The sequence below is a fragment of the Strix aluco genome, chromosome 16 (genome assembly GCF_031877795.1).
Source record: "Strix aluco isolate bStrAlu1 chromosome 16, bStrAlu1.hap1, whole genome shotgun sequence".
Lineage (NCBI taxonomy): Eukaryota > Metazoa > Chordata > Aves > Strigiformes > Strigidae > Strix > Strix aluco.
In genome coordinates this window covers 7,688,476-7,703,828 of record NC_133946.1, presented here as the reverse complement: position 1 = coordinate 7,703,828, position 15,353 = coordinate 7,688,476, and the positions used below count along the sequence as shown (strand labels likewise).

At 39.8% G+C, this 15,353-nt stretch overlaps 1 protein-coding gene across 2 annotated transcripts in view; it reads left to right on the top strand.

The window, feature by feature from the left end:
• The window catches only part of NELL1 (neural EGFL like 1), a 296,030-nt gene that overhangs the window by 30,927 nt on the left and 249,750 nt on the right, over positions 1–15,353 (top strand). For both annotated transcript variants that reach the window (XM_074842236.1, XM_074842235.1), the window contains exon 4: positions 11,527–11,697. In XM_074842236.1, coding sequence (XP_074698337.1) covers positions 11,527–11,697 — 171 coding nt within the window. The remainder of the gene's footprint in view (positions 1–11,526; positions 11,698–15,353) is intronic.

The window sequence follows — 15,353 nt, the reverse complement described above, 5'->3', positions numbered from 1 at the left end:
AAGGAAGTAAGAGGAAATACAATCTTTCCAATATGTCACATACAGCCGGCAGCTGGCTGCCACACTGTCATCTGGTCATGACATGGGAGGTAATAACTCCGGATCAGGTTCTCTAATCTTTCAGCAGCCAAAATTCCCTTTGACTTTTTGAAAGTAACCTGTTGGGTAATTACTTGCTCTGTAACAAGCTGCCCTCCAAAGAAAGATTTTATTTTTGTGGAAAGCAGAGAAATTGGGCATTGTAATGCAGAATATGCAAAACTAAATAATAAGCCGAGGAGCCATTACCCATGAATTACCCATAAGAAATAGGATAATACCCTTGCTGGCCTTCTCCTCAAGGTCTCCTTATGTGCATTTTTTCAAGGTCCCAGAGTCTTGTGTTGTCATTCCCCCCCCTCTCCCCCCAGCCTTGCCTTCCCAAAGAAGTCATTGTTGCTTTTGTTACTCTTACTGGTTACTAAAAAGGCAGGATGAAAAACTGTTCTGTAAAATGCCAAGTTGCTTATTCCTCCCTACTGTTTTGTGTGTGTGGTGTCTTGTCTTCTCTCTTTGTTTCATGTTTATTAGTACTAACTTTCTATCCATGTGTTGCTATTCTTTCTGAAGAGCGTTTCAAAATGGGAGATGTCACTATGCTAGAACTAGGGAGTGAGTCATATGATTAATATTTCTAAGATTTTTTTACAGGGACCACTAAAAACTTTATTTTTCCTAAATTTTCTGATTTTTTTTTTCCTTTGTTTTTTATACTTGTAACCTATGTCTAGGGCCTGAACTTCAGAAAATTTATGCCATGCCAAATATTTGGAAACTTGTATGCTAATTGTATTGCTATAGTGAAATGGATTTCTTGAGTGGACAATTTGGCCCTTCACTATGTAACAGCAAGCTGTGTTGATATAAATATTCAGGGCGATTCTGATAAATGTGTCAGGCCCCTAGCAAAAGATTATCCCTAGTAAGTTAGTTTTGGGTGGAGAGGGGAAACAGGCATGGGACTCTAGTCCATTGTTGAATACTCCCCACCCTGTGACACCACGAACAGCTTCTGAGACTGTTGAAGAGTAGATAGAAAGTTGTATGTTCACAAATAATGGTTGGAAGGCTACCAGGCCATAATATCATGGAATCATAGAATGGTTTGGGTTGGAAGCGGCCTTAAAGAGTGGAGCAGAGGGGGAGAATCTCCTCCCTCGACCTGCTGGCCACACTTCTCTTGATGCAGCCTAGGACATGGTTGGCTTTCTGGGCTCTAAGCACACATCGCTGGCTCATAGTCAGTTTTTATCCACTAATACCCCCAAGTCCTTCTCTGCTGCTCTCAACCCACTTACTGACTAGGCTGTATTTGTGCTTGGGATTGCCCTGACACATGTGCAGGACCTTGCACTTGGCCTCGTTGAACTCCATGAGGTTTGCACAGACCCACCTCTCCAGCCTGTCCAGGTCCCTCTGGATGGCACACCCCTTCCCTCCAGCCTGTCGACCGCACCACACAGCTTGGTGTAGTTGGCAAACTTGCTGAGGGTGCACTTAGTCCCACTGTCTGTGTCACAAACAAAGATGTTAAATGGCACTGGTCCCATTACCAACCCCTGAGGAATGTCACTCGTCACTGCTCTGCACTTGGACATTGAGCCCTTGACTGCAAGTCTCTGAGTGCGACCATCCAGCCAATTCCTTATCCGCCGAGTGATCCATTCGTCAAATCTGTGTAACTCAATTTAGAGACAAGGATGTCATGTGATACAGTGTCAAATGCTTTGCAGAAGTCCAGGTAGATGATGTCAGTTGCTTTGGTTAAAAACACAAAAGGGTAGTCAGCTAGTTAAATTAAACACTGAAACATAATTAATGAAACAAACCCTATGCAAGTGACTTCCGACCCTAGTTGTAAACCTGAAAGATGGAATTTACTTCATGCTACATTTTAGATTATTCTCTGCAAGATGTGTATAGCATCACATCTTTACTGTGAGGGTAATGAGACACTGGCACAGGTTGCCCAGAGAAGCTGTGGCTGCCCCCTCCCTGGAAGGGTTCAAGGCCAAGTTGGACGGGGCTTTGGGTAACCTGGTCTAGTGGAAGGTGTCCCTGCCCATGGCAGGGGGTTGGAACTAAATGATCTATACAGGTCCTTTCCAATCCAAAGCATTCTATGATTCTGTATTGGATTCTGAGATGCCCAGTATTCATAAAGAGAAGGAAAAACTCTGCAAATGTAGCCATTAACCTTTTTCTTTTAGGGTAAAGGTCACATCTTCATTAATGTTTAGATGTAGAATTGCTAAACTGGAAAGCTGTACTGAGAATATAAAGATCCACCTTTAATTCTGTCCCTCTGACTGAGGTGATGTGAAGTATGTGAGGCATCTACATACTTTTTTTTTTTCCCGTAGTGGAACAAGCAGGTGAGCTTTGTTTCTTCCAGGATTTTTTTTCCCTTTTTTTTTTTTTCTCTTCGCAAGAGGTCTTTAGAGATGCAAATTCAAATAGAATTGAGCTCACCTGCCTCTGTGCTTGGGGTTAAAGTATGCAAAAGAGGAAAGCAAGGAAGAGCTGTTACAGTCTATACATCTTCCACTGATTTAAGTGTTGTGAAAGAGGAGTTAGTGCTTGAGGAGCTACCTTCCATCTTGCGGCTTCCTGCTGAGAGCAGGTGTTTTATGTACACTAGGCTGACAATTGTTGTCTCTCTGAAGCATTAACATGCTGCTGATAACCAGCTGTTGAAACACATTGATTGGACCTTGTTGGCAATTGGAGCAGAATGGCTGACAGTTTGAAACGCTTTAAAACTGGATTTGGATGGTGCAGAAATGTTGTGGTCAGCCAGGAGCAGGATGTGTGGGTCCCCCAGGAGTCTTCTCCAACATGCTGAGTTATGGTTTATGACCCTCTGATATAGGCAAAGTACCAAAATGTCTTAAACTTACACTGAAGACAACTTTCTGAAAGCTGTGTCCGCTGAATTCGTTAAGAATGTAACTCTCCTAGTTAATAAGACAGTTAGATGTTCGCAACATGTTATTCATAAATGGTCATTTGCTTGGTAGGGCATTAGGCTGGGTGATGTGTCTGGGTTTTGCTTGCAGTTTAGTAAGGATGCCTGTATGCTTTCCTTGACCTCAGCACTGCCTTCTGGAAGGGAAGGGGGGTGGCAGGGCCTGCCCCAGTGACTGCTGGCTGCAGAAAGCTGCCAGTGCTCAGGTGGGGGGGAAGGAGGAGGCATGAGGGCATCCAGAGAGGGGAGCTGGGAGCAGACATGTGGTTGGGCCTTAAGAGAGTGGGAAGGAAAAGATTTTTTTTTTTTTTTTTTTTTTTTTCTGGGAATCTAGCAGAAACGTGTGGAATTTGTCATAAGAAATCACTGAAAAGCTGCTAAATTTGAGAGCAAGATCAGAGGGAAGAACCTTTCTTGTAAGGACACAGCAATTAGGGTAATTTGTTTTCAAATATTGTAGTTTGACTCAGGTGGCAGACCTCATTACTTTAAAAGGCTATGTTATCCGCTTTTGTTTTATTAAAACCTGGTATTTAGAGATTGTGGATTTGTGGATCCCCTGAGCTGAGATCTTGCTGCAGTGATGAGCATGAGGGCGGAAGGGAGGGACTGAACTGGGGCTATGCTCTTCTTAGGTTACAGCTCTGCTGGGGACTCTCTGGTCATACTGGCAGCTCCAGGCTTCTGCGTACCCACAGTGATCCCTGAGCTAATGCCAGCTCGGAGTCCCAGGTTAGCCTTAAAAGCTGACAGCCCCCATTGGAAAAAGTCCTCAGATACAAATGCTTTGTGGACTGAAAACGTTGTAATGAGGAAACTAACCTTTGGTCAAGGGTTGTGGGTGATGAGCCCTTCAAGGACTACTTCAGAGTGTAACTGTAGATTGTGTTCCCTGCTAGAGTTACGGTGATAGTGTGAATACAAGGTGACTTGGTTTTGGAGTGATGATATGTAAAGAAATGATTCTTTTCTTCAGTTAGGTTACTTTTCTGTCAGATTAGTTCACTGTGTTGACATGCCTTATTGCAACCAAATGACTAAATCTGATGCAAAGGATGAGGTAGGAATAAGCAGGCAGGGGAGTGGGGCCATCTCTTCCAGAAGCAGTTACACTAGACTGCATCCCTTACTGCGAGATCAACCTCTGCTTTTAATGAGGGAATAAAGTCAAATTTTTCCCATTACTTGACCACTTTTTGCAGATACCTACCTTTGTAGGTATCTACTTACCTGATGTAGTAGAGATGTCTTGGTTCTGGTAGGTGTTTGTGTCTATATGTGTATGAAGACAGTGGTGGGGTTTTTTTGGATTTTTTTTGTTTGTTTTGTTTTAGAGGTAGCAGCTAAGGAGTCATGACTTCACCTTACTTGAAATGACAGGCTTTTCTGTCCTGCTGACTATGCTAGCTCTGAAGCCTTGCTAAGATGCTGTACTATTTTTAGGTGAGTGTGGTACTACCTACTTGGTTTACTATGAATAGAAGAGACACCAGGTCATTTTCAGATATTAGGCAGGTAGCAGCCACAGTGAAGATAGGTTTTTAGATATATGAAATAGAAACAAAAATACTTAGGAGTCAATCCTTACAACAGTAGCTGCTTTGTACCATCTCTGGCTCCAGCTGTCTTTTAGCTGGCAGGCAGATGTTGGGGTTATTTTTTTATTTATATGATCAAAGAAGAAAGTAAATTTGTATTTGGATGACCTTTGCCTAGTTGTAGGTACACAAATGCATATTCTGAACATCATAAATGCTTAATGCCTTGCAGCTCGTGTGCCCAGCTGCCATGTAGAAGATTTGTAGAACAAAAGACAAAATGTTTATTATAGAAAATGTCTGTGTGGGTGTTTTTATTGCTGTTTCAAGCAAGGCTGATATGACATGATTCCTGTTGTCCTCGGAGTGGTCTGAATGGAAAAATAAAGTTGTTTAATTGACTGGATTTAGTTCCTTTTGTTTGAACTGAAAGGATACAAATGTTTGAAAGAATCCCGTGCAGGTAGCCAGCAGCACAGTGAAGTTGAACTTGCAGGATTTTACTTGAGAGGTTTGAAAGAATTTACTATTAAGTTTTGGCTTAGTTTGGATTTGCTTGTATAGAAGGAATACTTTGGAACATAGTAGGCGATGATAAAGTCTTAGTCTGTGCAACATACGGGATTCAGTTTTCACATTTTCTTTTGTAGAAGTTAATCTGATTTTTCAGCAAGATACTTTCTTTGCCACAGATGATGATTCTGCTATTCATGACACCTTTTGTGCTACTAGATGTCAGTCTGATTTTGCTCGTGAGCTCTGATGATATCAGTATATAATCTCTGTTACAGCAGTAAATCTTTAATGCCACATAACTGAAGATTTGCCATGTATGATTTTGCTGTGCAGCCTCTCAATCTGCCTGTATTTAAACTAGCTGTTAAAAGTAGCTTTGTATGGTTTGTAAGTATGCATTATGTAGTGGAGGACTAGATCTGTACACTTGAGCGTGTAAGAGCATTTCTTCAAAATCCAGTGTTTTGACAACGCATAATGCTTCAGAGCTTGGGATCTTACTCTGTCACTTCATAGTAACAAGGGTACAAGAACGTTACCTGTGAAAGTGACTGAAATATTTGCCTTGACAGCTGTAACTTGTTCTAGTTTTGTATCTATACAGAACCGTGGTGACAACTGCAAGGTGAGTGTTTACTTTTGTTTGAAGAGATGCACCTCTTGTTTCAGAGGCACTGCTTTCACTCTATGTGGCTTCATTGGCAGTGGCGATGGTTTTGGGCCTGCCAGCTTATCTGCAGCATCCTGTAGCCAGTGCCTGCTCTTGGCCTGACTTGCTTTGCACTGGGGAGCGTTAGAACAAGATCTCAGTTGCTTTTATGTTGCTGTCCAGGCTGAGCCACTTGGCAGCACAACTGAAATAACAATGTGCTCTGTGTACCACTGTGCACACAGACTCAATCAGCAGTAAGGAACAGTGAAAGGCCACAAGTGTAATGATCTGTGATTCATCGCAGAATCTCTATAGATTGAAAATCCTGAAATCTGTGTGATAACAGATGCAGATTCATTGGCTGTTTGTCTCTGAATACATCAAGAAGTGTTTCTGCAAAGATGCTAAAGCACAGTCTTGCCTAAAGCCATTTTTATCATTACATGTTCTGATATTCTGCTGGCATGATGCTATTGTGAAATGAAAAAGCTATGTGCACAAATACGTCCAAATAGGCAAATCTGTGCAGAAGCTTCCTGAACTTATAGCAGATGACATCAAATGGGCTGGTCTCTGAACTTGCCTTGCATTTGCTTTGCTATAAGAAAGAAAAAAAGCTGTGCCTTGACCAGACTGACAGAACTTTCCAGAAGCTTCTGTTGATTAACAGCTTGATCCTTATTATAGCCGTGATTTTTTTTCCAGCAGTTGAAAGACCTGACATCATAGTGGTGCTGCAGCACGTGCAAGGTGAACGGTGCTTCCATCCTTGAACTCCTGTGGTTTCGTGACCTTCTCCCACACAATGTTAAACAGATGCACAAGTGTTTTGACTAGATGGCAACCCCAAGTTTGTACATATTCGCAGGGATGCCATCTGTGCCTGCTGCCTTGCCCTGGGACATCTGTTCAGTAGCTCTAAGAGCATCTGCTGTAAGTGCTGGTGCTGCTCCTTGAAGGAGGCTGTGGGGCTTCATTTGGCGCTTGATCAGGGATGACGGAAGTTGTAAAACCAGAATGATAACTCTGCTTTATTTATGTTTGAACGTGATAAAGGGGAAGATTTCCAGAATTGAATGCAAAAAGTAGTTTTGTTTTGGTTCTTGGAGCTCTTGTGGAGCATTTAATCAGTATTGTGTTTACCAGATGGTACTCTGTCTTCACTCTGAGATATTTTAGTGTCTTCTGATAGGTGTTAGCATCGTAAAGATCAGAACAAAAAGTGCTGTATTCACTAAGGATATTCAGAAGAACATATATCCCAGAGTTGCTCCTGGGGTTTTGTTTTATTTGGAGTCTGTGAGCCCTCCCTCCTTTGGCCACTTCCACAACCTGACAGCAGTAAAATCTTTGAATGGAACATGGTGTCATTTGTCACAGATTAAGATCACTGCTGTGGTAGATATTATGAATAGATGAGTACGTTTCTTTAATGCAGATGGTGGATTACGCCAACTCACCTTATAGAAATACTTTGCTTTTTCTGCTTCAGGTGTCTCACATGCTCTTATTTAATGTTGATAATGACTTTTCCAATTTTTTTGGTCATTAGATCCACAGCAGCTGTTTCTAACTTTACAGTATACTTTTACATGCCTTTTTCTCCCTATCTGGAAGTGAAATGAGCTGTCAAATGCAGTTAAATATTCACCATGGTTGTGACTAGAAGAAAAAAAACCAGAAAAAGCCAAGCATTAAATATCACTGAGTCAGGCTTTATCCTCTCATAACAATATTAGCGTGTGAGGTACATAGGGGTTACAGAAGTTATCAGAAAGAATTGTAAAGCATCTTGAGTTGACTGTGGAATAATATTGTCCTTCTGTAAAGCACATTGCATGATCTTAAAATATCCCAACTTTTTGATGACCATAAAATTAATCTGAATTTATCAACATGTTTTTCCTTTTTTTTCCCTCTTACACATTGAGATTTGAATGAAAGACTGCAGACAGACCGATAAAAACCATTTTAATTCTGTAGTTGTATAAAAGAAGCCAGCTTATGTGCTTAGCAAATATGGAAATGCTATTAGCAGGAAAATTTCAGCCAAGGTCATATTGTATTCATAATGTTCCATAAACAGAGAGCTTTCTTAATACATGTGTTCTGAGAATTTAATCTGTCAAAATATATGTTACTTTTGACCATGTCTTTCTTAAAAAAAAAAAAAAAAAAAATCCTCATCGAGAAATAGCAAATACAAGAAACCATCACTTGGTGCTAACAGGTTGACAAGTAGATTACTGTCTCACATCTCTTAGTTTGAAAAGGTCTTGAGGAGGGCAGTGGGGCTGACTATAGTGTCAAGTTGACACACAGGCTTCATGCAGATGTGATACAGAAGCAGAACTAGTTGTAGTACTCGGGGATCTCCCTTGGACTTTTGATATAGATCTCATGGCAATACTAAAAGTTCACACTTGCCTATTGATGATACATTAATTCAGGCAGTCCCAGATGCTGCAGTCTTTTCAGGAACCCTAACTTGTTCTGTTCCTCTGTTTTCTTTTTCCTTGCAAAATATTGGGAGGTACCTACAAAAATACACATCAGTTAGAGATGAGTTCATTTTCTTGCCTCCTGTAATTAATCTTCTTGCCTCCTGTGTTAATTTTCCCTCATTGTTTACCTGTTGGCTTACAGTAGATAAAAATGTGTGCAATGGCATTTCACGTCAAAGATGAGATAGATATTAAAAGAAAAATCTAGGTATTTTCTCTGGCTTTACTAATTGTTTTCTCAGAGGTTGATGATTTCTTGCCTAGGCGTATATTTTTTCACTCATTTGTCTTCCATTCTGCAATTTGCAGATTAGAACTTGAACACAGAGCAGGTGCACTTATTTCCAGGAGTGAATGGCCTTTATGTCATTGCTTTTGAAGAGGCTTTCCTCCAGAGTCTGGTGGGAGGAGGAAAGAAAAGTTGATGTTTGCTATTGAGAGAGCTATTTGCACATGAATTATATTCCGGTAGAGAAAAGACAACTACATCTTCTGAATTGTGAACGTGGTGAAGCGTGTGTGTAGTCAAGATGTCAATGTGAGTTTGTGCATCTTCAAAAAAAAAAAAAAAAAATCAATGCAAGAGTGTTGGTTTCCATTACCTTGCATTTTTTAAATACTTGAGATAGATGTATGTTGGGCTAATACAGCCAGTTTCTGCTGTTGCAATTTTGTTGACTGTTGTTGAATGATGTTTGTCTGAGCGTTACTGCTTTGCGCCTGTTGAAGGGTGGTGAAAAATAGGTGCAGAATTTGTCTGTTGTTATCCTCCTTTCCTGTCACCGAAGAGGTAAAACATGGTGTTTTATACAGTCCTGTGGCACTTAGTAGTGCATTAGGTGTACATACATAAAAACGTTAGCACTGGCTATTACAGTAAATTTTAACTAGTCACTTCTGTATTATATAAATTAGTCAGGAGATTGACAACAAACTCAGTGCCTGAGCAACAAACTGTTTTTAGTCCTGAAGTAACTATTGACACTAAAGCTTGTCAGATAAGAAACTACGGTGCTTTGCAATTCCCTGTTCTATTCAAATAATAGAGCCTAGATATGATTAAGTACAGTATCTGACTGACCTTTCCAGGGCTGGACTGTTGTCTTTTTATTAACAAACAAAACGTTGTGTGGTAAGCGATTAGCTCTGTGGCTATGGGAGATTATGAAGAATGATTGCAGGAAGCAGTGTGCTTCTTGCAACAGGAGCTTGTCTTGCTCTCAGGCTCTTAAGCTTCTGTGATCAACAATGTAAATGGATATATATATATTTATGCAAATACTTTGTGTATGAGAGAGATAATAGAATGTTATGTAGCTCTGCCTTATTTTTTTGGAGTTTTCTGCCTCACTGCTGTTTGTCTGAAGAAGAGAGAAAGTATCTTTAATGACTTCCTTTTGTGCTTTGACAGCAGATGGCAATTATGAAACATTTAACTTGGTATGACATCACTGACAGCACTTGTCCTAGTGCTTTCCTGGCTTGGAAACACCAGCAGCAGTATCTTCTGTATATTGACTGTGCTGTTACTGAGCACCAAAATAAAATAATAAAAAAATCCTCTCCAGATTTCTTATGAATGTAATTTAGGTATTTTAATGGGAGTTGGTGGTGGCAGTAGTTAATTACCATTCTGCTCCACCATATAGAAAACTCCTGTTTCCCTGCCTTCCTTGTGCCTTTATGTGCATGAAGCAGGCCAGTTCCTTCACAACACCAGCCTGCCTTATTTTTTTGCAGTCTGTACTGCATGTATTTTATTTGTATTTATTCATGCTGTGTTTTCATTCAGTTTCGGTTTTGCTTTTATCTGCTTGTGTTTTTTACTTTGCCACTTGAGTCTTTGATTTGGGTGATCTGTTAATGCTCATATGTTGCATGAAAAATGTAATGGCAAGGCATTGGCAAGATGGAGGAGGGCTTGAGTTGCTCTTACTGTCTTGGTGGTCCCCTTCCCAGTCTGTTGCGATTTTTTGCACATATTCCCAGCTAGTGTTTTACATCATGACTATGTTCTTCCCAAAAACCTCTTTTTCAGTTATGTCCTAAAAAGCTTCCACTTCACTGGTAAGAGCTATTCTTGATAGCTCATAGATCGTGTGCTTGATAGTACACACCTTATGTAATGGTTGTGCACACTGGCTATTAAGGTCTGTGTACAACCAAACAGCATAAAAAGCTTGTGTGAAAATGAAAATTGGCACCTGGATATTTATTGTTTCATGTCAGATTTAATTTTTGGAAGTGGATTTCATTTACTGTAATGTTTTTAAATTTTATTTTTACCCCCAACCAGAACGCATTTTTCAACTGCCACGTTAAACTGGCATTGTCCATGAGGAGGAAGATGACACTGTGGAGGTAGATGTGGGTAGGGACTATCTGGACAACCTAATATCTGCACTTAGTTGTAGAGTTATTTCTACTATAAAAGGAAGTCTTCATCAGCTTGTTTCTATATCGAGGGCTTCATTTTAGCAGGAAAAAGAGAGCCTTGATTTGATATACTGTAAATACTCTGTAAAATCTGAGGTCCAAGAGAAGACTTCACTATTAATCTTGCCACCACCTGGAAGGGCTAAATTCACCCTAGAAAAAGAATTGGCTCCCCCCACCGGCATGAAGTCAGTTAATAGCTGTACTTCGATGGCTCTTGTATGACTGTGACAACTGTCTGAAGGGTCTGAGTGTTTGACTGTTCGTGCCAGGTGTTGAGACACCTAATCCAGTCATGGTGTTTTGTTCACTTATGAAGCTGAACAATTATAGCTGTAACAGTAAAAATCAGAAAATGAGTTAAGCACAATTGCATGTAGGGGAGTCCTAAAAGTAAACAGTTCTTAAAAAAGTGGATTTGTGAATAGTAAATGCAAATTTAATGATTACCTGGTGGTTTCTTACCTTAATGGCTTTTTGTTTGTTCGTTGGTAACGATACGTACAGTTCTTTATTTTTGCGTTTCCTACAAACCCTGTGTTCTTACAAAACTTTTTGGTGAAAAGAATAGGGATCATTTTCTTGTAGTCGAACCTGTTCTGTGGGTAAAAAGATGACTTCACTTTCCAGGACTATCAAATGGTGTTTTGAACGTGAGCTGTTTTTGCATAATTTGTACTGCTGTTTTTGTAATGCACTGAACGTATAGTCTTGTCTCTCTAACTCTTCTAAAAAATGAACTAGTAGCTAATCCATGCTGAGTAACCTCTTTAGATTGCGACCTTCCATGTGGTGTTTGCTTAAGAAGAAAGTGACAGAAGCAATGAATAAACCAAAAAATGGAACTGATTCTTCTTCATGTTTTAAATACAGCTATTTCGAACTGGAGAGCAGTGGCCTACGTGATGAGATTAGATATCACTACAGGTTTAATGGGAAGTCAAGAACAGAGGTGTTCCCATACCGTCTGGCAGATGGACAGTGGCATAAGATTGCCGTGTCACTTAGTGCATCCCACCTTCTGCTCCATGTGGACTGCAACAGGTAAGAAAATATGTTCAGTGGTGTATATTTCATTAAAAAATGCTCTCTGCTTAAACACAAGAAAAAAATGGGAAGAGGAGAATTTTTTTTTTAATATCTAATTTAAAAAGCACGATGAACTGCCATGGGATAAGAAAAGGAAAACAAAGCATTAAAATGATACGATTCATTGTGATTATGAACAAATGTGGAAAAGGTTGATTGCTGACTGGGGAGTATTAAATGCATCTCCGTAGTTTAGGCACTAGCTAATGTTACGTTTGACTGTGATTGCATTTAAGTGTGATAGATTAGTGTTGAGTTTGTTCTGTTGTGAACTGCTTCACTCAGCATACCTGAAAACTTGAAGAATAGATAGATGTGTCAGAGGCATTTTGATTTTATTTTACATAATCAAGCAATGCACTTTTTACTGATTTTCCACCTGCCGCCCAACTTGGAAACTCCAGAGAAACCTGGAACCTTCTTTTTGCAGGTCTAGAACTGGTGCTTTTGATTTTCTGAAGGGTATTCTGTCTGCCATTGCACGTTTTTTCCTTTAAAAGTTGTGAGGACTGCAAGATGGCAGATTTTCAGGATTTCAAGGAATAAAAAGCAGCAAACCTAGAATCTCTCTTCCCTTGAGATTTGATTTCACAATGTCTTGAAGACTTTGGCTTTTGCTAGCTTAGTGGTTGATGAGAAAACTCCGAAACCTTGAAGTTAGGACCTTCAAAATAATCTTTAGGAATGAGGAAAATGAACCATTACTTTCATGTCTTCTTGCACAAAAACTAATATAAAAGTATCCTTTTCCTTCAGTGAGAGGATCAGCATATGCATTTTGGAATTGTGGCACTTAAAGGGGGCTAGGGTGATGGTAGCAGATACGTTTTTCTGAAGTCTTTATTCTGCCCACCTGAAGAACATTAAGTTACATGTGTATTATAGGAGTGTGCAGTTATTGGAACATTTGAAAAGTTTAAATTTTGACCAAAGTAATTATGAGATACTCTTTTGAGAAGAAGGTTACAACCATTTTCTGCAACTGCATTGACTACTGACAGTAAAAATCTAATCTGAAGGAGGGTTGCTTATTGAATCCTTTCATTTGGACCCTAGAAGCAATTAAATGCTTAGAGCAATTTTAATTTAATTGAGCCATGAAATCTACAATTTCTAAAGATTGTCTTCATTTCAGTCTGATTTATTTATCTTACCGTTATTTGTTTATCTGTTATATTACTTTGCTTACAACAGTATACTTTCTTGTTTGTTTATTCATATACCAGGTTTTGGTACAGGTTCTTCATTATCTGCTATGATTTTTTTTTTTTTTTTTATGAGCAGCAGATGTGTTTTAGAAAGACCCTTTTTAGCAGATTGTTTTGCTGGCTGCCTTCTTGCACACAATGTGAAAAGAAGACAACACAAAATGCTTGCATGGTACAGAAGTCTATCCAGGGACAAGAGTCATGGTTGTGACCTGATTTTCTTTACAGCAACAGGCAGAAATAGATAAATACAATTATGGAATGAGCTGTGCTGTCGTATGAGGTGATAAATGTGTATAGCTGTCTGTCAGGCAGCCCTAAACAGGGCTGATCCATCTAAGAGTGTCCCTTAAGGTGGTACATCTCAAGGCTGCTCCCAGCATAAATCCATACCTGAATGCCTCTGGCTGTGTATTTGTGGTATTTTATGACAACTCCTCTCGAAAAGTAATAGGAATAGTTCTGAAAGCATGACTTGAGGGCAGATCATAGTAGAAGTTTAAATGAGGAAAAAAAAAAAAAAGGGAGTCTTTAAGCTCCTGACTCAGCTGTACCATCTCCGCTCTGTTAATTAGAGAATTTGGTGTTATAGTTTCCTTTATTATATCTTAACCCCCTACATTTTTGCCCTCAGAAGATGAGTCGACATCTTGTTCATCTTTGCACTAGCGTTTCCTGATGACACTACAATTATGTTAAAAGATATGAAAATGAAGAGCAAGCCAGTGAGGGGTACTGCTGAGCACTACTGAAAATCCTAAGCCTTCCTCATGTTAGTGTTAGGAAAGCTGCAGGGGAAAGTATGCCCAGAATCTAGTGTTAAGAGCTGCAGGCTTAACATGTAAATGTCACCATTTTAGGCTAGTGTGGTGTCAGTGGCTCTCAGCAGAGTTCAGGATGCCTAATGAGAAGCAATGCTTCTACAGACTTAATTGAACAAGTCACACAGAAAGAGAAAATGACTGCAGTCAATAGATTCACCTATCCCATCTCCTGCAGAGCTTCGGTGTCATCAGAACAAGAATTTAGCCTGAAGTCTACCTGTCTAGTTAAAGAAGTTCTGTGCTTTTTACTTACTGTTCTCTCCCCTGTAAAAAATAAAAACTAAGTAAAAAGAAAAAAAAAAGAAAGACCAACAAAGTTAATCCCTTTGGTTCATACTGGATTTCTTTAAGGGTGTTGCAACATTGCTTCCTTACAGATATGCATGAATTTCTATAAATGCATTACTCATTTTTTTAAGGGCTATGGTGATATGTTATACATTTGGAAGGCTATTCTGAGTGATTTGTGATTGCAGTGTTATTAAAAGTTAATCTGTATCTGAGAGTGTATTGCAAGTGTTTGCATTAGGAAAAATATCCAGCCACAATCTAGGTCCTTTCCAACCTAGATGATTCTGTGATTCTGTGATAGGCAGTAACCTCTAGCCAGGGATACATCTCAGACAACTGGCATAATAAGCAGCGGGTGTACTTGCTAACGTGCTTTTAACGTTCTAGTAAGGCTCTGAAAGCCTAGAAAAATGAAAAGACTACATTAATTATGAATGTACAACTGATGCACAAGTAAAACCTGTGCTGAAAGTAACATGGAAATTACGTACGCTGCTCTTAATTTTGTTCTATCTCCAATGCCAAGTCCACTAGTGGTGAACAAATCCTGTTTCAAAATATTGGTTTTGTATAGGATCTGTGCTCCCCTACTCTCGGGAGTTGTCAGGGGCTTTCTGATGAGTGTTTAGGTTGAGCTAGAGCAACTGTCATTCTCAGAGGGTCCTTAAATAACCTGTGGAACTGAAGGGTTAATATATAATGAAATAAACTCTGCCATGCTCCTTCCAGGATTTGGCCTCTTAGGGGAGCAGAGGTAAAGGGTCCTGCTGTTCATAGCTGCATTGTCAGGAGATTTGCAACCCCAGGAGACTGTCATAGGCCTACAAGAGCTGGTGTTTGTCTTCACTGGGAATTAGTTTCAGCTGTAGAGTCCGTGATGTTGCCCGTGGTACCGGACTGCCCACTGCAATGCTTGCCCCCTACAGCAGTAACACCATGGGAAAATGTTACATTTAGCAGTGTGAAGAGAAGAGTGGGGGAATAGCATGGAACCTAGAGGTGGCAGGTACTGTATCATAATGTATTTATTGGCAATTTATTTAAGAAATATAAATTCCAAATTGTTCTCAGTGTGTCTAATTAATCTGGGGAGGTAAGCGTGAAAGGTGCTTGCTTTATATTTTTATTATCAACCATATTGCTACAAAGGTACTCCCATGTTCAGACAGTATCAGTATTCCTTTACTTGAACTCTGTCTGCAGGCATAAAAGGGAGAAAGGCACTTTGCTGCAAAAATTAATGCTTTCCAGTGAAAATATGTGCTGGAGTGCCTTTTACTATGAATAC